This window comes from Bufo bufo, chromosome 9, assembly GCF_905171765.1.
Source record: "Bufo bufo chromosome 9, aBufBuf1.1, whole genome shotgun sequence".
NCBI lineage: Eukaryota > Metazoa > Chordata > Amphibia > Anura > Bufonidae > Bufo > Bufo bufo.
The window spans coordinates 7014903-7041183 of NC_053397.1; the positions used below are offsets into that span (position 1 = coordinate 7014903).

General features: G+C 46.6%; 1 protein-coding gene across 1 annotated transcript in view; it reads left to right on the forward strand.

The window, feature by feature from the left end:
* Window positions 1–23584, forward strand: part of LOC120979755 (dual specificity protein phosphatase 7-like) — a 35736-nt gene extending 12152 nt beyond the window's left edge. The window contains exons 3-4 of the mRNA XM_040408713.1: window positions 18819–19174; window positions 23231–23584. Coding sequence (XP_040264647.1) covers window positions 18819–19120 — 302 coding nt within the window. The 3' untranslated portion in view covers window positions 19121–19174; window positions 23231–23584. The remainder of the gene's footprint in view (window positions 1–18818; window positions 19175–23230) is intronic.
* The last annotated feature ends 2697 nt before the right edge of the window (window positions 23585–26281 follow it).

A 26281-nucleotide genomic window follows, 5' to 3' on the forward strand; every position in this document is an offset into this window, starting at 1 on the left:
AGGGCGAGGATCAGCCGGCGCGCCCCAGGAGAGAGCCCTGTGCCGGCCAGGGCCACATCGACGACATTTAGACCATAAGAGTGATCAATGGATGTATACAGGGATACAACATCAAAACTCACAAGCAAAAACTCCGCCGGCAAATCAAGTGAATTCAGCTTTGTCAAGAAATGGCCAGTATCACTGATATAGGAGGGAGCCGTGGTCGCGTGGATCCGCAACACTTTGTCCAAAAAGATGGATACAGGATTAAAGATGGAACCCCTGCCCGACACTATAGGTCGGCCAGGGGGATCCACAAGACTCTTGTGGATCTTTGGTAATACATATATCACAGGGGTGATCGGATGGCTCACCCGCAGAAAGCTGTTTAGTTCATCGTCAATGACTCCTTGACTAAGAGCCTCATCCAATAACACCCCTATGATATCTGCTATGTCCCACCTCGGATCCTTGCCCAACATCTCATAGACATTAATATCTCCTACCTGTCTTTTGATCTCATCAATATATTTACAGGTGTCCATCACGACCACGGCGCCCCCCTTGTCAGCTGGCTTGATCGTCAATTGCTTGTTGTGTTCCAGTTCAAGAACAGCCCGCCTCTCATCTTGAGATAGGTTGTGTTTGAACTGGTGGGTTCCCTCCACCCTCAATTGCTCGATCCGTTTCCTGACAAAGCTGATGTAGGTTTCAATCACATGGTTGTTTTGCGGTGGAGTAAAGTGACTTTTATTGCGTAAATCGAAGTTTTTGCACATTAAGGTATCAGTGGAAACATCAAGTTGACTAATAGGTACATCAATATTTCTAACTGAAAAAAAAGCCTTCAGTCTCAAGCGTCTAAAGAACTTTTGTAAGTCGAGCTCAAACTCGAACCAGTCCCTTGATGTTGTAGGGCAGAATGTTAGGCCACGGCTTAGCACACTAATTTGTGCTTTGTCAAGCTGGAAGGAAGAGATGTTCACGACCAGGTTCATCATTTCCGCTGTCCGCGTCTCGTTACTCTCCCCTGGATATGGGTGGGGGCCTCTATCGATATTGGGGGAAGGGTTCTTGTTGGATCGGTGGTGTTTCCTACCACCCCTTCTATATCGCCCTCCCCTCTTTTTCTGCTTGGGCCTAAAAAATTAGACGCACCTGATTCGTCAGCGGAATCAGATTCCCCAGTGCTGAAGCCAAATCTGCCTTGATCAAAGCGTTTACCCCGTCTACGCCTATTAAACCTTTGTGGCTGAGATGACTGCCAGTTGTATATTTTGCCAGACTGGTAATCATCTAAGTCTCTATGCCACTTATCTCTCTTGACGTGTTCCACTTCCAACTTATGTCGTGCAATATGTTGTGTGGTCTTGTCTTTGTATACTGTAAAATCCTCAGCACTCATGAGGTCCTGGATCTGGACTTCCAACTCGGCTGTGGTTTTCCTCAGGTTGTCAACCTCTTTCTGCAAAAAGTCTATGTTTAATAACATTAATTCAAAAGAATATTGATTGTTGATAGCTTCAAAGGCTTTACAAAAATCACCATTCGTCGGGAATAAATTGGGGCGAAGATTAGATCTAAGTCCCCTAGGTATCCTCTGTTGCTTGTAATATTCCCTTAAGGTAATCAAATGTAATTCCATAGTATTCAATCTCTTGAGGTCCTGCTCTACTTTACGTTTCAGGATATCAACAGAGGGGGAGCTTAAAAATGTCACATCACATCCATCTACATTGATAAGTCGCTGTATGTCCTCATCAGTATATACATACATGTGTCTTGGCGAGGTATCCATATTCTTACTTGGACCTGGGGGACCCTCCATGATGTGTATCACCACTGCGTCCAACTCCCCAGTGCACGCCTCTCGGATCAAATGTAGAGACAAATAGTAGTGTAGAAGCAGCACTGTGCGGTCTCAGGATAATGCGTCTATGTCAATGCAGCAGCCTAACCGTAGGCCCTTGATCCATCAGGCCAAATCGTATACGTGTAGAAAAGAAGATGGCTTCGGCAGCATTCCGCAATATCAAAAATACTTTAATCGTACCTCCAGACACAGATGGCAACGAACGTTTCGACTGTGTAACAGTCTTTGTCAAGCCTAATGACACAAAATCTGATAGGCATATATATACCCCCCTCATATAAAATACACACCCCGTTACATCATTAGTGCAGATCACTACACAATAGGATACACATGTTCATACTTTAACTCACAGCTAACGACATGTCCAACGAACTCATGTAGTTCTACTCGGCGTTCCCTTATCTGTAATGCGCAGTCGCGTCTCAACCCATCTAAAACCCGGAAGTATCATACGTCGCCATGGCGCCCAGAGGCGCACGTGTCTCTAGCCAATGAGCTGCCAGAGGGCCTCACTGACGTCACAGACTGCGCGTCAACCTCGTAACACTCACCCAAGAGCGCACATCCGTGCGTCGATGGCGTGGGTCACATGAGGTACGCAGCCAGTAACAACATCGCGCAGGTACCGGCGCCATGACAACGAAGACGCCACGATCCACGCTGCTTACTGTGGAGTAAATATGTGCTATCCGTATCCAAAATGAACTGGTTTGTGCAACATATAGACAACACAGATAATAGCCCGATTACAGAGGGACATCAAGCCGGACTGTACATATTCATGATCATAACAGGTATAGGGCAAAAACATATCATAGCAAGTACAGATAGCAATACAAACAGTGTATCCCATGTATACTTCACATATGGATCATCATCATAGCACTTTGACATATAAATTTGGGGACCAATCCCCCGGTGGATGCGCTACATATAGGTTAAAATCATAATGTCCCTATACTAAGAGGACAAAACAATGACACACATCAATCGATGGATGAGACATTGAACTCTAGATTCAAACCAAAGGGTTGAAGGGACCTAAGGGTATGGATCCATTTAAGTTCCTTTTTCCTCAGGATTCCCTTCCTGTCCCCACCCCTTCTCAAATATCCCACGCTATCAATAGCCCGAAATCTCAATTGATTGATAGAATGTTTGCAATCAATGAAGTGTTTGGCAACCGGTTTGTCGAGTGCACCTGTTCTTATTGTACTTTTATGTTTATTAATTCTTTCCCTCAATTCCATCGTAGTCTCACCCACATAGATCAAGCTACATGGGCACTGTATCATGTAAACCACATCTGTGGACTTACATGTATAGTGACCCTTGATTTTGAACCGTTTACCACTATAGGGATGTGTAAAACCGTCGCCTTTCATGATGCCACCACAGTTGCAACAGGAAAGGCAAGGGAAATTACCATTCCTCATTGGTGCTAGTCTTTTCTGTCTTTCGATGTCCTTACCCCCTATATCCGCTTTCACCAATCTATCCCGTAGGTTGGGGCTCCGTTTGTATGCCATCATTGGGGGAACTGAAAATTCAGTGACTGTAGGCAATCCTTTCTGCAGGATCTGCCATTCCTGACGTAGGATGGTGGCTATATTGCCGCTATCACTCCCAAAGATGGATACAAATGGAATTCGGGGGGTCTCATGTTTCTGTGGTTTCTTTACCAAAGTGGAACAACGTTCCATAGATGTAATCCTATGCTTGGTACGGTTAATCAATTTGGTGGGATAACCTCTCTTACTAAACTTATCGCACATCTCATCAACTCTGAATTCAAAGAGGGTGTCATCTGATACGATGCGACGTACTCTAAGTAATTGACTCCACGGAAGGGAGCTTACCATATTCTGAGGGTGACTACTGTCATACATTAACAAGGTGTTCTTGTCTGTAGGTTTTTGGAAGAGATCAGTACAGATCCTTCCATTGAGCACCTGAACTCGGACGTCAAGGAACTGCAGCTCACGGGCAGAATGCATCACGGTGAACTGCAGGTCCCGGACCCCAGAGTTCAGGTGCGCATGGAACTCATCCAACTCAGGCACAGTTCCCGTCCAAATCAAGAAAATGTCGTCGATGTAGCGCCACCAGCACAGGACTCTCTCAAAAAATGTGGAGTGATACACCAGCCGATCCTCCACCTCCGCCATGAAGATGTTTGCGTAGGTGGGGGCCACATTGGACCCCATCGCCACACCCCGCTTTTGCTGGTAGAAGGTGTCCCCGAAGAGAAAATAATTCCTCCTCAGGACCACCTCCAGGAGGGCGAGGATCAGCCGGCGCGCCCCAGGAGAGAGCCCTGTGCCGGCCAGGGCCACATCGACGACATTTAGACCATAAGAGTGATCAATGGATGTATACAGGGATACAACATCAAAACTCACAAGCAAAAACTCCGCCGGCAAATCAAGTGAATTCAGCTTTGTCAAGAAATGGCCAGTATCACTGATATAGGAGGGAGCCGTGGTCGCGTGGATCCGCAACACTTTGTCCAAAAAGATGGATACAGGATTAAAGATGGAACCCCTGCCCGACACTATAGGTCGGCCAGGGGGATCCACAAGACTCTTGTGGATCTTTGGTAATACATATATCACAGGGGTGATCGGATGGCTCACCCGCAGAAAGCTGTTTAGTTCATCGTCAATGACTCCTTGACTAAGAGCCTCATCCAATAACACCCCTATGATATCTGCTATGTCCCACCTCGGATCCTTGCCCAACATCTCATAGACATTAACCACCTCCCGACCGCCTAACGCACGGATGCGTCCGGAAGGTGGTTGATTCATTCCTCCTGGACGCATCCGTGCGTCATCTCGCGAGACGCGAGATTTCCTGTGAACGCGCGCACACAGGCGCGCGCGCTCACAGGAACGGAAGGTAAGAGAGTTGATCTCCAGCCTGCCAGCGGCGATCGTTCGCTGGCAGGCTGGAGATGTGATTTTTTTAACCCCTAACAGGTATATTAGACGCTGTTTTGATAACAGCGTCTAATATACCTGCTACCTGGTCCTCTGGTGGTCCCCTTTGTTTGGATCGACCACCAGAGGACACAGGTAGCTCAGTAAAGTAGCACCAAGCACCACTACACTACACTACACCCCCCCCCGTCACTTATTAACCCCTTATTAGCACCTGATCACCCCATATAGACTCCCTGATCACCCCCCTGTCATTGATTACCCCCCTGTCATTGATCAACCCCCTGTAAAGCTCCATTCAGACGTCCGCATGATTTTTACGGATCCACTGATAGATGGATCGGATCCGCAAAACGCATCCGGACGTCTGAATGAAGCCTTACAGGGGCGTGATCAATGACTGTGGTTATCACCCCATATAGACTCCCTGATCACCCCCCTGTCATTGATTACACCCCTGTCATTGATTTCCCCCCTGTAAAGCTCCATTCAGACGTCCGCATGATTTTTACGGATCCACTGATAGATGGATCGGATCCGCAAAACGCATCCGGACGTCTGAATGAAGCCTTACAGGGGCGTGATCAATGACTGTGGTTATCACCCCATATAGACTCCCTGATCACCCCCCTGTCATTGATCACACCCCTGTCATTGATCACCCCCCTGTAAAGCTCCATTCAGACGTCCGCATGATTTTTACGGATGCACTGATAGATGGATCGGATCCGCAAAACGCATCCGGACGTCTGAATGAAGCCTTACAGGGGCATGATCAATGACTGTGGTGATCACCCCATATAGACTCCCTGATCACCCCCCTGTAAAGCTCCATTCAGATGTCCGCATGATTTTTACGGATGCACTGATAGATGGATCCGATCCGCAAAACGCATCCGGACGTCTGAATGAAGCCTTACAGGGGCATGATCAATGACTGTGGTGATCACCCCATATAGACTCCCTGATCACCCCCCTGTAAAGCTCCATTCAGATGTCCGCATGATTTTTACGGATGCACTAATAGATGGATCCGATCCGCAAAACGCATCCGGACGTCTGAATGAAGCCTTACAGGGGCGTGATCAATGACTGTGGTGATCACCCCATATAGACTCCCTGATCACCCCCCTGTCATTGATTACACCCCTGTAAAGCTCCATTCAGACGTCCGCATGATTTTTACGGATCCACTGATAGATGGATCGGATCCGCAAAACGCATCCGGACGTCTGAATGAAGCCTTACAGGGGCATGATCAATGACTGTGGTGATCACCCCATATAGACTCCCTGATCACCCCCCTGTCATTGATCACCCCCCCTGTCATTGATCACCCCCCCTGTCATTGATCACCCCCCCTGTCATTGATCACCCCCCCTGTCATTGATCACCCCCCTGTCATTGATCACCCCCCCTGTCATTGATCACCCCCCCTGTCATTGATCACCCCCCCTGTCATTGATCACCCCCCCTGTCATTGATCACCCCCCCTGTCATTGATCACCCCCCTGTCATTGATCACCCCTCTGTAAGGCTCCATTCAGACATTTTTTTGGCCCAAGTTAGCGGAATTATTTTTTTTTTTTCTTACAAAGTCTCATATTCCACTAACTTGTGTCAAAAAATAAAATCTCACATGAACTCATCATACCCCTCACGGAATCCAAATGCGTAAAATTTTTTAGACATTTATATTCCAGACTTCTTCTCACGCTTTAGGGCCCCTAGAATGCCAGGGCAGTATAAATACCCCACATGTGACCCCATTTCGGAAAGAAGACACCCCCAGGTATTCCGTGAGGGGCATATTGAGTCCATGAAAGATTGAAATTTTTGTCCCAAGTTAGCGGAACGGGAGACTTTGTGAGAAAAAAATTAAAAATATCAATTTCCGCTAACTTGTGCCAAAAATTTTTTTTTTCTATGAACTCGCCATGCCCCTCATTGAATACCTTGGGGTGTCTTCTTTCCAAAATGGGGTCACATGTGGGGTATTTATACTGCCCTGGCATTCTAGGGGCCCCAAAGCGTGAGAAGAAGTCTGGTATCCAAATGTCTAAAAATGCCCTCCTAAAAGGAATTTGGGCACCTTTGCGCATCTAGGCTGCAAAAAAGTGTCACACATCTGGTATCGCCGTACTCAGGAGAAGTTGGGGAATGTGTTTTGGGGTGTCATTTTACATATACCCATGCTGGGTGAGAGAAATATCTTGGTCAAATGCCAACTTTGTATAAAAAAATGGGAAAAGTTGTCTTTTGCCAAGATATTTCTCTCACCCAGCAAGGGTATATGTAAAATGACACCCCAAAACACATTCCCCAACTTCTCCTGAATACGGCGATACCACATGTGTGACACTTTTTTGCAGCCTAGGTGGGCAAAGGGGCCCATATTCCAAAGAGCACCTTTAGGATTTCACAGGTCATTTACCTACTTACCACACATTAGGGCCCCTGGAAAATGCCAGGGCAGTATAACTACCCCACAAGTGACCCCATTTTGGAAAGAAGACACCCCAAGGTATTCCGTGAGGGGCATGGCGAGTTCCTAGAATTTTTTATTTTTTGTCACAAGTTAGTGGAAAATGCTGATTTTTTTTTTTTTTTTTTTTTTTTTATACAAAGTCTCATATTCCACTAACTTGTGACAAAAAATAAAAACTTCCATGAACTCACTATGTCCATCAGCGAATACCTTGGGGTGTCTTCTTTCCAAAATGGGGTCACTTGTGGGGTAGTTATACTGCCCTGGCATTCTAGTGGCCCAAATGTGTGGTAAGGAGTTTGAAATCAAATTCTGTAATAAATGACCTGTGAAATCCGAAAGGTGCTCTTTGGAATATGGGCCCCTTTGCCCACCTAGGCTGCAAAAAAGTGTCACACATCTGGTATCTCCGTACTCAGGAGAAGGTGGGGAATGTGTTTTGGGGTGTCATTTTACATATACCCCTGCTGGGTGAGAGAAATATCTTGGCAAAAGACAACTTTTCCCATTTTTTTATACAAAGTTGGCATTTGACCAAGATATTTCTCTCACCCAGCATGGGTATATGTAAAAAGACACCCCAAAACACATTCCCCAACTTCTACTGAATACGGAGATACCAGATGTGTGACACTTTTTTGCAGCCTAGGTGGGCAAAGGGGCCCATATTCCAAAGAGCACCTTTCGGATTTCACAGGTCAATTTTTACAGAATTTGATTTCAAACTCCTTACCACACATTTGGGCCCCTAGAATGCCAGGGCAGTATAACTACCCCACAAGTGACCCCATTTTGGAAAGAAGAGACCCCAAGGTATTCGCTGATGGGCATAGTGAGTTCATGGAAGTTTTTATTTTTTGTCACAAGTTAGTGGAATATGAGACTTTGTATGAAAAAAAAAAAAAAAAAAAAAAATCATCATTTTCCACTAACTTGTGACAAAAAATAAAAAATTCTAGGAACTCGCCATGCCCCTTACGGAATACCTTGGGGTGTCTTCTTTCCAAAATGGGGTCACTTGTGGGGTAGTTATACTGCCCTGGCATTCTAGGGGCCCAAATGTGTGGTAAGGAGTTTGAAATCAAATTCAGTAAAAAATGACGAGTGAAATCCGAAAGGTGCTCTTTGGAATATGGGCCCCTTTGCCCACCTAGGCTGCAAAAAAGTGTCACACATCTGGTATCTCCGTACTCAGGAGAAGGTGGGGAATGTGTTTTGGGGTGTCATTTTATATATACCCATGCTGGGTGAGAGAAATATCTTGGCAAAAGACAACTTTTCCCATTTTTTTATACAAAGTTGTCATTTGACCAAGATATTTATCTCACCCAGCATGGGTATATGTAAAAAGACACCCCAAAACACATTCCTCAACTTCTCCTGAGTACGGCAATACCAGATGTGTGACACTTTTTTGCAGCCTAGGTGGGCAAAGGGGCCCATATTCCAAAGAGCACCTTTCGGATTTCACAGGTCATTTTTTACTGAATTTGATTTCAAACTCCTTACCACACATTTGGGCCCCTAGAATGCCAGGGCAGTATAACTACCCCACAAGTGACCCCATTTTGGAAAGAAGAGACCCCAAGGTATTTCGTGATGGGCATAGTGAGTTCATAGAACTTTTTATTTTTTGTCACAAGTTAGTGGAATATGAGACTTTGTAAGAAAAAAAAAAAAAAAAAAAAAAATCATCATTTTCCGCTAACTTGTGACAAAAAATAAAAAGTTCTATGAACTCACTATGCCCATCAGCGAATACCTTAGGGTGTGTACTTTCAGAAATGGGGTCATTTGTGGGGTGTTTGTACTGTCTGGGCATTGTAGAACCTCAGGAAACATGACAGGTGCTCAGAAAGTCAGAGCTGCTTCAAAAAGCGGAAATTCACATTTTTGTACCATAGTTTGTAAACGCTATAACTTTTACCCAAACCATTTTTTTTCTACCCAAACATTTTTTTTTTATCAAAGACATGTAGAACTATAAATTTAGAGCAAAATTTCTATATGGATGTCGTTTTTTTTGCAAAATTTTACAACTGAAAGTGAAAAATGTCATTTTTTTGCAAAAAAATCGTTAAATTTCGATTAATAACAAAAAAAGTAAAAATGTCAGCAGCAATGAAATACCACCAAATGAAAGCTCTATTAGTGAGAAGAAAAGGAGGTAAAATTCATTTGGGTGGTAAGTTGCATGACCGAGCAATAAACGGTGAAAGTAGTGTAGGTCAGAAGTGTAAAAAGTGGCCTGGTCTTTCAGGGTGTTTAAGCACTGGGGGCTGAGGTGGTTAATATCTCCTACCTGTCTTTTGATCTCATCAATATATTTACAGGTGTCCATCACGACCACGGCGCCCCCCTTGTCAGCTGGCTTGATCGTCAATTGCTTGTTGTGTTCCAGTTCAAGAACAGCCCGCCTCTCATCTTGAGATAGGTTGTGTTTGAACTGGTGGGTTCCCTCCACCCTCAATTGCTCGATCCGTTTCCTGACAAAGCTGATGTAGGTTTCAATCACATGGTTGTTTTGCGGTGGAGTAAAGTGACTTTTATTGCGTAAATCGAAGTTTTTGCACATTAAGGTATCAGTGGAAACATCAAGTTGACTAATAGGTACATCAATATTTCTAACTGAAAAAAAAGCCTTCAGTCTCAAGCGTCTAAAGAACTTTTGTAAGTCGAGCTCAAACTCGAACCAGTCCCTTGATGTTGTAGGGCAGAATGTTAGGCCACGGCTTAGCACACTAATTTGTGCTTTGTCAAGCTGGAAGGAAGAGATGTTCACGACCAGGTTCATCATTTCCGCTGTCCGCGTCTCGTTACTCTCCCCTGGATATGGGTGGGGGCCTCTATCGATATTGGGGGAAGGGTTCTTGTTGGATCGGTGGTGTTTCCTACCACCCCTTCTATATCGCCCTCCCCTCTTTTTCTGCTTGGGCCTAAAAAATTAGACGCACCTGATTCGTCAGCGGAATCAGATTCCCCAGTGCTGAAGCCAAATCTGCCTTGATCAAAGCGTTTACCCCGTCTACGCCTATTAAACCTTTGTGGCTGAGATGACTGCCAGTTGTATATTTTGCCAGACTGGTAATCATCTAAGTCTCTATGCCACTTATCTCTCTTGACGTGTTCCACTTCCAACTTATGTCGTGCAATATGTTGTGTGGTCTTGTCTTTGTATACTGTAAAATCCTCAGCACTCATGAGGGGACTTAGATCTAATCTTCGCCCCAATTTATTCCCGACGAATGGTGATTTTTGTAAAGCCTTTGAAGCTATCAACAATCAATATTCTTTTGAATTAATGTTATTAAACATAGACTTTTTGCAGAAAGAGGTTGACAACCTGAGGAAAACCACAGCCGAGTTGGAAGTCCAGATCCAGGACCTCATGAGTGCTGAGGATTTTACAGTATACAAAGACAAGACCACACAACATATTGCACGACATAAGTTGGAAGTGGAACACGTCAAGAGAGATAAGTGGCATAGAGACTTAGATGATTACCAGTCTGGCAAAATATACAACTGGCAGTCATCTCAGCCACAAAGGTTTAATAGGCGTAGACGGGGTAAACGCTTTGATCAAGGCAGATTTGGCTTCAGCACTGGGGAATCTGATTCCGCTGACGAATCAGGTGCGTCTAATTTTTTAGGCCCAAGCAGAAAAAGAGGGGAGGGCGATATAGAAGGGGTGGTAGGAAACACCACCGATCCAACAAGAACCCTTCCCCCAATATCGATAGAGGCCCCCACCCATATCCAGGGGAGAGTAACGAGACGCGGACAGCGGAAATGATGAACCTGGTCGTGAACATCTCTTCCTTCCAGCTTGACAAAGCACAAATTAGTGTGCTAAGCCGTGGCCTAACATTCTGCCCTACAACATCAAGGGACTGGTTCGAGTTTGAGCTCGACTTACAAAAGTTCTTTAGACGCTTGAGACTGAAGGCTTTTTTTTCAGTTAGAAATATTGATGTACCTATTAGTCAACTTGATGTTTCCACTGATACCTTAATGTGCAAAAACTTCGATTTACGCAATAAAAGTCACTTTACTCCACCGCAAAACAACCATGTGATTGAAACCTACATCAGCTTTGTCAGGAAACGGATCGAGCAATTGAGGGTGGAGGGAACCCACCAGTTCAAACACAACCTATCTCAAGATGAGAGGCGGGCTGTTCTTGAACTGGAACACAACAAGCAATTGACGATCAAGCCAGCTGACAAGGGGGGCGCCGTGGTCGTGATGGACACCTGTAAATATATTGATGAGATCAAAAGACAGGTAGGAGATATTAATGTCTATGAGATGTTGGGCAAGGATCCGAGGTGGGACATAGCAGATATCATAGGGGTGTTATTGGATGAGGCTCTTAGTCAAGGAGTCATTGACGATGAACTAAACAGCTTTCTGCGGGTGAGCCATCCGATCACCCCTGTGATATATGTATTACCAAAGATCCACAAGAGTCTTGTGGATCCCCCTGGCCGACCTATAGTGTCGGGCAGGGGTTCCATCTTTAATCCTGTATCCATCTTTTTGGACAAAGTGTTGCGGATCCACGCGACCACGGCTCCCTCCTATATCAGTGATACTGGCCATTTCTTGACAAAGCTGAATTCACTTGATTTGCCGGCGGAGTTTTTGCTTGTGAGTTTTGATGTTGTATCCCTGTATACATCCATTGATCACTCTTATGGTCTAAATGTCGTCGATGTGGCCCTGGCCGGCACAGGGCTCTCTCCTGGGGCGCGCCGGCTGATCCTCGCCCTCCTGGAGGTGGTCCTGAGGAGGAATTATTTTCTCTTCGGGGACACCTTCTACCAGCAAAAGCGGGGTGTGGCGATGGGGTCCAATGTGGCCCCCACCTACGCAAACATCTTCATGGCGGAGGTGGAGGATCGGCTGGTGTATCACTCCACATTTTTTGAGAGAGTCCTGTGCTGGTGGCGCTACATCGACGACATTTTCTTGATTTGGACGGGAACTGTGCCTGAGTTGGATGAGTTCCATGCGCACCTGAACTCTGGGGTCCGGGACCTGCAGTTCACCGTGATGCATTCTGCCCGTGAGCTGCAGTTCCTTGACGTCCGAGTTCAGGTGCTCAATGGAAGGATCTGTACTGATCTCTTCCAAAAACCTACAGACAAGAACACCTTGTTAATGTATGACAGTAGTCACCCTCAGAATATGGTAAGCTCCCTTCCGTGGAGTCAATTACTTAGAGTACGTCGCATCGTATCAGATGACACCCTCTTTGAATTCAGAGTTGATGAGATGTGCGATAAGTTTAGTAAGAGAGGTTATCCCACCAAATTGATTAACCGTACCAAGCATAGGATTACATCTATGGAACGTTGTTCCACTTTGGTAAAGAAACCACAGAAACATGAGACCCCCCGAATTCCATTTGTATCCATCTTTGGGAGTGATAGCGGCAATATAGCCACCATCCTACGTCAGGAATGGCAGATCCTGCAGAAAGGATTGCCTACAGTCACTGAATTTTCAGTTCCCCCAATGATGGCATACAAACGGAGCCCCAACCTACGGGATAGATTGGTGAAAGCGGATATAGGGGGTAAGGACATCGAAAGACAGAAAAGACTAGCACCAATGAGGAATGGTAATTTCCCTTGCCTTTCCTGTTGCAACTGTGGTGGCATCATGAAAGGCGACGGTTTTACACATCCCTATAGTGGTAAACGGTTCAAAATCAAGGGTCACTATACATGTAAGTCCACAGATGTGGTTTACATGATACAGTGCCCATGTAGCTTGATCTATGTGGGTGAGACTACGATGGAATTGAGGGAAAGAATTAATAAACATAAAAGTACAATAAGAACAGGTGCACTCGACAAACCGGTTGCCAAACACTTCATTGATTGCAAACATTCTATCAATCAATTGAGATTTCGGGCTATTGATAGCGTGGGATATTTGAGAAGGGGTGGGGACAGGAAGGGAATCCTGAGGAAAAAGGAACTTAAATGGATCCATACCCTTAGGTCCCTTCAACCCTTTGGTTTGAATCTAGAGTTCAATGTCTCATCCATCGATTGATGTGTGTCATTGTTTTGTCCTCTTAGTATAGGGACATTATGATTTTAACCTATATGTAGCGCATCCACCGGGGGATTGGTCCCCAAATTTATATGTCAAAGTGCTATGATGATGATCCATATGTGAAGTATACATGGGATACACTGTTTGTATTGCTATCTGTACTTGCTATGATATGTTTTTGCCCTATACCTGTTATGATCATGAATATGTACAGTCCGGCTTGATGTCCCTCTGTAATCGGGCTATTATCTGTGTTGTCTATATGTTGCACAAACCAGTTCATTTTGGATACGGATAGCACATATTTACTCCACAGTAAGCAGCGTGGATCGTGGCGTCTTCGTTGTCATGGCGCCGGTACCTGCGCGATGTTGTTACTGGCTGCGTACCTCATGTGACCCACGCCATCGACGCACGGATGTGCGCTCTTGGGTGAGTGTTACGAGGTTGACGCGCAGTCTGTGACGTCAGTGAGGCCCTCTGGCAGCTCATTGGCTAGAGACACGTGCGCCTCTGGGCGCCATGGCGACGTATGATACTTCCGGGTTTTAGATGGGTTGAGACGCGACTGCGCATTACAGATAAGGGAACGCCGAGTAGAACTACATGAGTTCGTTGGACATGTCGTTAGCTGTGAGTTAAAGTATGAACATGTGTATCCTATTGTGTAGTGATCTGCACTAATGATGTAACGGGGTGTGTATTTTATATGAGGGGGGTATATATATGGCTATCAGATTTTGTGTCATTAGGCTTGACAAAGACTGTTACACAGTCGAAACGTTCGTTGCCATCTGTGTCTGGAGGTACGATTAAAGTATTTTTGATATTGCGGAATGCTGCCGAAGCCATCTTCTTTTCTACACGTATACGATTTGGCCTGATGGATCAAGGGCCTACGGTTAGGCTGCTGCATTGACATAGACGCATTATCCTGAGACCGCACAGTGCTGCTTCTACACTACTATTTGTCTCTACATTTGATCCGAGAGGCGTGCACTGGGGAGTTGGACGCAGTGGTGATACACATCATGGAGGGTCCCCCAGGTCCAAGTAAGAATATGGATACCTCGCCAAGACACATGTATGTATATACTGATGAGGACATACAGCGACTTATCAATGTAGATGGATGTGATGTGACATTTTTAAGCTCCCCCTCTGTTGATATCCTGAAACGTAAAGTAGAGCAGGACCTCAAGAGATTGAATACTATGGAATTACATTTGATTACCTTAAGGGAATATTACAAGCAACAGAGGATACCTAGGGGACTTAGATCTAATCTTCGCCCCAATTTATTCCCGACGAATGGTGATTTTTGTAAAGCCTTTGAAGCTATCAACAATCAATATTCTTTTGAATTAATGTTATTAAACATAGACTTTTTGCAGAAAGAGGTTGACAACCTGAGGAAAACCACAGCCGAGTTGGAAGTCCAGATCCAGGACCTCATGAGTGCTGAGGATTTTACAGTATACAAAGACAAGACCACACAACATATTGCACGACATAAGTTGGAAGTGGAACACGTCAAGAGAGATAAGTGGCATAGAGACTTAGATGATTACCAGTCTGGCAAAATATACAACTGGCAGTCATCTCAGCCACAAAGGTTTAATAGGCGTAGACGGGGTAAACGCTTTGATCAAGGCAGATTTGGCTTCAGCACTGGGGAATCTGATTCCGCTGACGAATCAGGTGCGTCTAATTTTTTAGGCCCAAGCAGAAAAAGAGGGGAGGGCGATATAGAAGGGGTGGTAGGAAACACCACCGATCCAACAAGAACCCTTCCCCCAATATCGATAGAGGCCCCCACCCATATCCAGGGGAGAGTAACGAGACGCGGACAGCGGAAATGATGAACCTGGTCGTGAACATCTCTTCCTTCCAGCTTGACAAAGCACAAATTAGTGTGCTAAGCCGTGGCCTAACATTCTGCCCTACAACATCAAGGGACTGGTTCGAGTTTGAGCTCGACTTACAAAAGTTCTTTAGACGCTTGAGACTGAAGGCTTTTTTTTCAGTTAGAAATATTGATGTACCTATTAGTCAACTTGATGTTTCCACTGATACCTTAATGTGCAAAAACTTCGATTTACGCAATAAAAGTCACTTTACTCCACCGCAAAACAACCATGTGATTGAAACCTACATCAGCTTTGTCAGGAAACGGATCGAGCAATTGAGGGTGGAGGGAACCCACCAGTTCAAACACAACCTATCTCAAGATGAGAGGCGGGCTGTTCTTGAACTGGAACACAACAAGCAATTGACGATCAAGCCAGCTGACAAGGGGGGCGCCGTGGTCGTGATGGACACCTGTAAATATATTGATGAGATCAAAAGACAGGTAGGAGATATTAATGTCTATGAGATGTTGGGCAAGGATCCGAGGTGGGACATAGCAGATATCATAGGGGTGTTATTGGATGAGGCTCTTAGTCAAGGAGTCATTGACGATGAACTAAACAGCTTTCTGCGGGTGAGCCATCCGATCACCCCTGTGATATATGTATTACCAAAGATCCACAAGAGTCTTGTGGATCCCCCTGGCCGACCTATAGTGTCGGGCAGGGGTTCCATCTTTAATCCTGTATCCATCTTTTTGGACAAAGTGTTGCGGATCCACGCGACCACGGCTCCCTCCTATATCAGTGATACTGGCCATTTCTTGACAAAGCTGAATTCACTTGATTTGCCGGCGGAGTTTTTGCTTGTGAGTTTTGATGTTGTATCCCTGTATACATCCATTGATCACTCTTATGGTCTAAATGTCGTCGATGTGGCCCTGGCCGGCACAGGGCTCTCTCCTGGGGCGCGCCGGCTGATCCTCGCCCTCCTGGAGGTGGTCCTGAGGAGGAATTATTTTCTCTTCGGGGACACCTTCTACCAGCAAAAGCGGGGTGTGGCGATGGGGTCCAATGTGGCCCCCACCTACGCAAACATCTTCATGGCGGAGGTGGAGGATCGGCTGGTGTATCACTCCACATTTTTTGAGAGAGTCCTGTGCTGGTGGCGCTACATCGACGACATTTTCTTGATTTGGACGGGAACTGTGCCTGAGTTGGATGAGTTCCATGCGCACCTGAACTCTGGGGTCCGGGACCTGCAGTTCACCGTGATGCATTCTGCCCGTGAGCTGCAGTTCCTTGACGTCCGAGTTCAGGTGCTCAATGGAAGGATCTGTACTGATCTCTTCCAAAAACCTACAGACAAGAACACCTTGTTAATGTATGACAGTAGTCACCCTCAGAATATGGTAAGCTCCCTTCCGTGGAGTCAATTACTTAGAGTACGTCGCATCGTATCAGATGACACCCTCTTTGAATTCAGAGTTGATGAGATGTGCGATAAGTTTAGTAAGAGAGGTTATCCCACCAAATTGATTAACCGTACCAAGCATAGGATTACATCTATGGAACGTTGTTCCACTTTGGTAAAGAAACCACAGAAACATGAGACCCCCCGAATTCCATTTGTATCCATCTTTGGGAGTGATAGCGGCAATATAGCCACCATCCTACGTCAGGAATGGCAGATCCTGCAGAAAGGATTGCCTACAGTCACTGAATTTTCAGTTCCCCCAATGATGGCATACAAACGGAGCCCCAACCTACGGGATAGATTGGTGAAAGCGGATATAGGGGGTAAGGACATCGAAAGACAGAAAAGACTAGCACCAATGAGGAATGGTAATTTCCCTTGCCTTTCCTGTTGCAACTGTGGTGGCATCATGAAAGGCGACGGTTTTACACATCCCTATAGTGGTAAACGGTTCAAAATCAAGGGTCACTATACATGTAAGTCCACAGATGTGGTTTACATGATACAGTGCCCATGTAGCTTGATCTATGTGGGTGAGACTACGATGGAATTGAGGGAAAGAATTAATAAACATAAAAGTACAATAAGAACAGGTGCACTCGACAAACCGGTTGCCAAACACTTCATTGATTGCAAACATTCTATCAATCAATTGAGATTTCGGGCTATTGATAGCGTGGGATATTTGAGAAGGGGTGGGGACAGGAAGGGAATCCTGAGGAAAAAGGAACTTAAATGGATCCATACCCTTAGGTCCCTTCAACCCTTTGGTTTGAATCTAGAGTTCAATGTCTCATCCATCGATTGATGTGTGTCATTGTTTTGTCCTCTTAGTATAGGGACATTATGATTTTAACCTATATGTAGCGCATCCACCGGGGGATTGGTCCCCAAATTTATATGTCAAAGTGCTATGATGATGATCCATATGTGAAGTATACATGGGATACACTGTTTGTATTGCTATCTGTACTTGCTATGATATGTTTTTGCCCTATACCTGTTATGATCATGAATATGTACAGTCCGGCTTGATGTCCCTCTGTAATCGGGCTATTATCTGTGTTGTCTATATGTTGCACAAACCAGTTCATTTTGGATACGGATAGCACATATTTACTCCACAGTAAGCAGCGTGGATCGTGGCGTCTTCGTTGTCATGGCGCCGGTACCTGCGCGATGTTGTTACTGGCTGCGTACCTCATGTGACCCACGCCATCGACGCACGGATGTGCGCTCTTGGGTGAGTGTTACGAGGTTGACGCGCAGTCTGTGACGTCAGTGAGGCCCTCTGGCAGCTCATTGGCTAGAGACACGTGCGCCTCTGGGCGCCATGGCGACGTATGATACTTCCGGGTTTTAGATGGGTTGAGACGCGACTGCGCATTACAGATAAGGGAACGCCGAGTAGAACTACATGAGTTCGTTGGACATGTCGTTAGCTGTGAGTTAAAGTATGAACATGTGTATCCTATTGTGTAGTGATCTGCACTAATGATGTAACGGGGTGTGTATTTTATATGAGGGGGGTATATATATGCCTATCAGATTTTGTGTCATTAGGCTTGACAAAGACTGTTACACAGTCGAAACGTTCGTTGCCATCTGTGTCTGGAGGTACGATTAAAGTATTTTTGATATTGCGGAATGCTGCCGAAGCCATCTTCTTTTCTACACGTGGAGAATAAGAACTGACTGCAGCTCTGGGTGTGACTAGAATATTAGACAGTCACATCTGTTTTCAAAATACCTGCTTGTTGTCCATGAATAACATTCCTGAAGCTGGAATCTGTCCTGACATGGCACTAGCCGCACAGCTGATGTTTGTTACAGTGTAATAGTGCAGAATATTTCACAGACTTGATATATTGCAACAAACCCTCAGCTGCCTTTGGTCAGAAAGCATTTACTATGTAAAACAGTAATCTCCCATTCACTGACAAGAAACAGAGATCCTAAAAATGGCGAGGAATTGAAATGGAAAGTATGTTGGAAGTTAGAGATCAGTTTGCGTAACTTTCTAGCAGACTTTGGGTTTCAGCTCCTCTGTGTGTAGGATCTCTGCTTGCTGTGAGTGAATGGCGGCACTCGTTTACAGATTATTGTGATTATTTCTCCCGTTCTCTTTCAGATGAAGCTCGTTCCAACAAGTGCGGGATCCTCGTCCACTGTCTCGCAGGCATCAGCCGCTCGGTCACGGTCACCGTGGCGTACCTCATGCAGAAGCTCAACCTCTCGCTGAACGACGCCTACGACTTCGTGAAGAGGAAAAAGTCCAACATCTCGCCAAACTTTAACTTCATGGGACAGCTGCTGGACTTCGAAAGGACCCTGAAAAGCCCCTGCGACATCCGCTCGCCCACAAACCAGCTGTACTTCAGCACGCCCACAAATAACAACCTCTTCCAGCTGGACAGCCTGGAGTTCACATGATGACTCCTCCGGGCGTGGATGATGGGAGTCGTGTATGTTCACCCTGTGTCATCTGTAAGTTATATCCAGAGCAGAAGTCGCCGGCGGTTTTTGTCTTGCACTTAACAAATCGTCGCCGTAGAGAAGAAAATGTCTATTTTTTATTGTATTTTTGTATCCAGGGCAGTTCATAAGTAAATAGTGAGGTTCCTTTCATGCGGTGTCAGCGGGACTTGGTCTGTGCTGGATCCCCAGGCGCTCCGCGGCCGTCCTGCATCCTCCAGGCGCGCCGCGGCCGTCCTGCATCCTCCAGGCGCGCCGCGGCCGTCCTGGATCCTCCAGGCGCTCCGCGGCCGTCCTGGATCCTCCAGGCGCTCCGCGGCCGTCCTGGATCCTCCAGGCGCTCCGCGGCCGTCCTGGATCCTCCAGGCGCTCCGCGGCCGTCCTGGATCCTCCAGGCGCTCCGCGGCCGTCCTGGATCCTCCAGGCGAGTCGCGGCCGTCCTGGATCCTCCAGGCGAGTCGCACCCGTCCTGGATCCTCCAGGCGAGTCGCACCCGTCCTGGATCCTCCAGGCGAGTCGCGGCCGTCCTGGATCCTCCAGGCGAGTCGCGGCCGTCCTGGATCCTCCAGGCGAGTCGCGGCCGTCCTGGATCCTCCAGGCGAGTCGCGGCCGTCCTGGATCCTCCAGGCGAGTCGCGGCCGTCCTGGTTCCTCCAGGCGAGTCGCGGCCGTCCTGGATCCTCCAGGCGAGTCGCGGCCGTCCTGCATCCTCCAGGCGAGTCGCGGCCGTCCTGCATCCTCCAGGCGCGCCGCGGCCGTCCTGCATCCTCCAGGCGCGCCGCGGCCGTCCTGCATCCTCCAGGCGCGCCGCGGCCGTCCTGGATCCTCCAGGCGCGCCGCGGCCGTCCTGGATCCTCCAGGCGCGCCGCGGCCGTCCTGGATCCTCCAGGCGCTCCGCGGCCGTCCTGGATCCTCCAGGCGCTCCGCGGCCGTCCTGGATCCTCCAGGCGCGCCGCGGCCGTCCTGGATCCTCCAGGCGCTCCGCGGCCGTCCTGGATCCTCCAGGCGCTCCGCGGCCGTCCTGGATCCTCCAGGCGCTCCGCGGCCGTCCTGGATCCTCCAGGCGCTCCGCGGCCGTCCTGGATCCTCCAGGCGCTCCGCGGCCGTCCTGGATCCTCCAGGCGCGCCGCGGCCGTCCTGGATCCTCCAGGCGCTCCGCGGCCGTCCTGGATCCTCCAGGCGCGCCGCGGCCGTCCTGGATCCTCCAGGCGCGCCGCGGCCGTCCTGGATCCTCCAGGCGCGCCGCGGCCGTCCTGGATCCTCCAGGCGCGCCGCGGCCGTCCTGGATCCTCCAGGCGCTCCGCGGCCGTCCTGGATCCTCCAGGCGCTCCGCGGCCGTCCTGGATCACTAGGTGCTGTAGATTATAAGATGCCGGATGGAAGGAATCGCACTGAATATATATATTTGTATTAGAGTCGTTAGGTGGCGGGTAATTAATATTTGACTAATCAGCAAATTCTATTTGGTGGGCGGAGTCATTAATCAGCGTTTGATCCCCAAATCTTTTTGTATAAAAAAATGGTATCTTTTGTATTTTTTTTATAAGCCAAATGTTTCTATTGACCAAATGCTGTTTGCACAGTTTCCAGGCCGACGTACGCCGCTCGCGCCGCCGCTCAGGCTCCTCTGCGATGGGACGTTACTTGTTTCTCTCTTGTGCCATATCGATAGTATTGACCGTTGTCTAAGGAGCTTACAATCCAGAAGTGTCCGAGGAAGAGACAGGTTTATTCTATGCAAATTGTATTCACCTGCCTGCAATGATCAGTGTTCCAGAGGACACGTCCTCCATGTTTACGGGGCCCTTTATTATTGGGGACAACTATAAAGCTCCCAATGGGTGCCTTTAAATCTTAAAGGGCCAGTGTCCTGTCTTCTGTATTTAAAACTTTATTATTCTGCATTGGAAAGTTCAGTAACACGCGCCTCAGCTGTGTGAGGAGGACGAGGTCAGAACAGGGTTTCAGTGCCTGAATAAGAATATCCAGTGTCACTGACTGCAAGCAGAGATCCTGCAAATGGTAAAGAATTCAGCTGCAAAGTCTCCTACAAACATCACACAGCGATTAATGGCAGATGCCCCTATAGTGTACAGTCACCTATAGAATCAGACCACATAGCCAGTACCATCACCTGATCCTGACTTATAGGCAGTATTATGTACACCAGAGCTGCATTCCGTATTCTGCACCTCCAGAGCTGAAATCTCCCATCTTTCTCTGCTTGTTCAGTGACTGCACAGAGACTTACACCAGGTTGTCTCCCAAGAAGCTCAGGTGTCTATCCACAACATGCTGCCTGTTTCCTGCAACAACCAGCAGAATAGTGAGTGCAGCTCTGGAGTATAATACAATTGGAACCACTTTAACTGGCTGCATTCCCCATTGGTATCCGTTTCCCACTACGCTTCCTGCGGGAGGTATGATGGGATTTGTAGTTTGATAGCAGTATTTTTGGATATTAACCCCCCCCCCCATAACAATGATAATCCTGTATTATTACCGTATCGGACGAGCGCCTCACTGCCAAATCGCAGCCTCGTCTCATGTTGTGCCTCGTACGTGTGCTCTACAGCAGTGTTTCCCAACCAGTGTGCCTCCAGCTGTTGCAAAACTACAACTCCCAGCATGCCCGCACAGCCAAAGGCTGTCCAGGCATTCTGGGAGTTGTAGTTTTGCAACAGCTGGAGGCACACTGGTTGGGAAACACTGCTCTACAGCCATCACCTGCCACCGTTTCTTTCACTGAGGCACGTTTTCCTCAAAGCCTCATTCTTGCGCTCGGACTTTAGGGGTAAAGCGTGGCCGCAGTGCCTGAGGGGGGCTCAGTAAAAGCGCAGGTTCACGTTAAATGTCATTTGACAGATTACGTTTAAATATTATTTTGAATGACGTCACTCTTTGTACTCCAATCGCACCCAAAGCTGCATCCACACGGCTCCGTGTCTGTATTGGGCTACTCTCTGCTGTCATCGGTTGTGGGAGATGCCGTCTTTACAGCGGTCACTGTAATTGTAATAGTATATTATAGGATTCCTCTCAGCAGGAAGGTAGTTTCTTGGGGCTCCTCAGGGGCGGGGCTTGTCTTATTGTCTATGACCAGCAGAGAGGTAGCCTGCATGATTGTGCATCCAGATAATGGGTCCCCGGTACACGTAGGAAAGGTGTGCAACATTTGGAGATGTATAAAGGCGGAGAAGCCATATGTTCTGATTCTGCCAGTATAAAGCTTGGAGAGAATGCGCCCACTGCTGATATATAAAGTGTAACTCCACCCAGAACCCAGTGTTAGATGGAGGTTGTCAAGTTCTTATACCTTCTCCTGTATGGGACAGTCTGCCACACTGCTGGAAGCCTCCACTTTATCCATGCCAATAGGTGGAGCTTCTTTCCAACATGCAGTTTACAGGAGCGCCCACAAGGGACAGAAGCGGGGTCCACGTACATCTGTCAGGTGGGAATCTCCTTTAAAGGCTATGTAACCTTTGGGGACTTTTTTTTTTTTTATTGCATTGTACACATTTTGAGCTAAAAATCGTTTTTTCAGTTGGTCTTTATGAAAAATTTGGAGCCCTTCTCTCCGTACATGGCTGAGATTCTCTAGTAGCAGGATCTGAATTTCCTCTCTGTTCTGTCAGGCAGCTCAGCTGACGGCTCCTTATCTCTGACCTTAAACACTCATTATAGCTCAGTCCTTATCTTACTGCTAAGAATGTAGCTTAAATACGTGTTTATGACCTTTTTGTAAGTACCAGTCACACAGCTAAAAAAACTGTTATCCCTTTGTGACAAAAGGGCTCAATATTTTTAATAAAGCCCAACTAAAAAAATGATTTTTAGCCCCAAATGAGTAAAATGCAATCCTAAAGAATTCTCCCCGAAGTTTGTTTCTTTCCGTTATAATTTTTTTATATCTTTTCCCCTCCCGAGCTCTCTGGATCTTATCAGCTATTATACTGTGGTACAGCCGGCGGCGAGCGCAGCGTATAACAACCGTATTTTTTACGCTTTCTACGGATCCGACTCTTTATAAATCGGCGACTTTTTCACGTTTTGTATTCTCCGGCAGAAAGAAATGGCAGATGATCTGAATGTCCGACACGATGAACGAGCACAGAGCGCACAACCGGCTCGCCGGACAGAAGGCTGCAGAGGCACTCCAGCAATATGGAGGGAGGGGGCATTCTCCTTACTGTTTGTACCCCTCCCCCCCTTTCACAAAATTTGGGGGAACCACGATAGTGCAGAATTGGGGTTGGGGTACTCTGCTTAGTTGCTACGTTTTGTGTTGTCATCATAGCTTTTTCTGACCGCGGCGAGTCGGTTGTGCGCTCCACGTATCTATGGTTGAGATGGCGTCTGATTTCCAGAATGTAAGAATGATTGTTTATACATCAAATAAACATATTTTTCTTTATTACGACTATGTGCTGGTTTTGTTACAAAGATCCAAACAGCAGTTTGTGCTTCAGAGCTGCTCTTCTTGTTGTAAAAAAGAGGCGCTGGAAGTCACTTTGGAGGCTGCACACAAGTATATAAGGGAGATTTCCGCTCAGAAGCCTACAGAGTAGTGAGTGCAGCTCTGGAGGATACTGGATAAAAGCTCATGCACACGACCGTTGGGTCCCCGCATGCGGACCCGTTCACTTGAATGGGGTCTGCTATCCACATCCGGCGGTCCGCACCGCAAAAAAGTAGTGCATGCATACATACTGGACAGAAAACCCATAGAAGCACTCCGTAGTGCCTCCGTTCCCCACCGGACTTCCGGATTGCAAACACATTAAAATGCAAAAACGTCCGGGACCCGTATATTGCGGTCGTGTTCATGAGCCCTAAGCAATATGTATACACACAGTGGCTTCACCAGCAGAATAGTGAGTGCAGCTCTGGAGTATAATACAGGATGTAACTCAGGATCAGTACAGGATAAGTAATGCATGTACACAGTGACTGCACCAGCAGAATAGTGAGTGCAGCTCTGGAGTATAATACAGGATATAACTCAGGATCAGTACAGGATAAGTAATGTATGTACACAGTGACTGCACCAGCAGAATAGTGAGTGCAGCTCCGGAGTATAATACAGGATGTAACTCAGGATCAGTACAGGATAAGTAATGTATGTACACAGTGACTGCACCAGCAGAATAGTGAGTGCAGCTCCGGAGTATAATACATGATGTAACTCAGGATCAGTACAGGATAAGTAATGTATGTACACAGTGACTGCACCAGCAGAATAGTGAGTGCAGCTCCGGAGTATAATACATGATGTAACTCAGGATCAGTACAGGATAAGTAATGTATGTACACAGTGACTGCACCAGCAGAATAGTGACTGAAGCTCTGGAGTATAATGCAGGATGTAACTCAGGATCAGTACAGGATAAGTAATGTATGTACACAGTGACTGCACCAGCAGAATAGTGAGTGCAGCTCTGGAGTATAATACAGGATGTAACTCAGGATCAGTACATGATAAGTAATGTATGTGCACAGTGACTGCACCAGCAGAATAGTGAGTGCAGCTCTGGAGTATAATACAGGATGTAACTCAGGATCAGTACATGATAAGTAATGTATGTACACAGTGACTGCACCAGCAGAATAGTGAGTGCAGCTCTAAAGTATAATACAGGATGTAACTCAGGATCAGTACAGGATAAGTAATGTATGTACACAGTGACTGCACCAGCAGAATAGTGAGTGCAGCTCTGGAGTATAATACAGGATGTAACTCAGGATCAGTACAGGATAAGTAATGTATGTACACAGTGACTGCACCAGCAGAATACTAAGTGCAGCTCTGGAGTATAATACAGGATGTAACTCAGGATCAGTACAGGATAAGTAATGTATGTACACAGTGACTGCACCAGCAGAATAGTGAGTACAGCTCTGGAGTATAATGCAGGATGTAACTCAGGATCAGTACAGGATAAGTAATGTAATATATATACACAGTGACTGCACCAGCAGAATAGTGAGTGCAGCTCCGGAGTATAATACAGGATGTAACTCAGGATCAGTACAGGATAAGTAATGTATGTACACAGTGACTGCACCAGCAGAATAGTGAGTGCAGCTCTGGAGTATAATACAAGATGTAACTCAGGATCAGTACAGGATAAGTAATGTATGTACACAGTGACTGCACCAGCAGAATAGTGAGCGCAGCTCTGGAGTATAATACAGGATGTAACTCAGGATCGGTACAGGATAAGTAATGCATGTACACAGTGACTGCATCAGCAGAATAGTGAGTGCAGCTCTGGAGTATAATACAGGATGTAACTCAGGATCAGTACAGGATAAGTAATGTATGTACACAGTGACTGCACCAGCAGAATAGTGAGTGCAGCTCTGGAGTATAATACAGGATGTAACTCAGGATCAGTACAGGATAAGTAATGTATGTACACAGTGACTGCACCAGCAGAATAGTGAGTGCAGCTCTGGAGTATAATACAGGATGTAACTCAAGATCAGTACAGGATAAGTAATGTATGTACACAGTGACTGCACCAGCAGAATAGTGAGTGCAGCTCTGGAGTATAATACAGGATGTAACTCAGGATCAGTACAGGATAAGTAATGTATGTACACAGTGACTGCACCAGCAGAATAGTGAGTGCAGCTCTGGAGTATAATACAGGATGTAACTCAGGATCAGTACAGGATAAGTAATGTATGTACACAGTGACTGCACCAGCAGAATAGTGAGTGCAGCTCTGGAGTATAATACAGGATGTAACTCAGGATCAGTGCAGGATAAGTAATGTATGTACACAGTGACTGCACCGGCAGAATAGTGAGTGAAGCTCTGGAGTATAATATAGGATGTAACTCAGGATCAGTACATGATAAGTAATGTATGTGCACAGTGACTGCACCAGCAGAATAGTGAGTGCAGCTCTGGAGTATAATACAGGATGTAACTCAGGATCAGTACAGGATAAGTAATGTATGTACACAGTGACTGCACCAGCAGAATAGTGAGTGCAGCTCTGGAGTATAATACAGGATGTAACTCAGGATCAGTACAGGATAAGTAATGTATGTACACAGTGACTGCACCAGCAGAATAGTGAGTGCAGCTCTGGAGTATAATACAGGA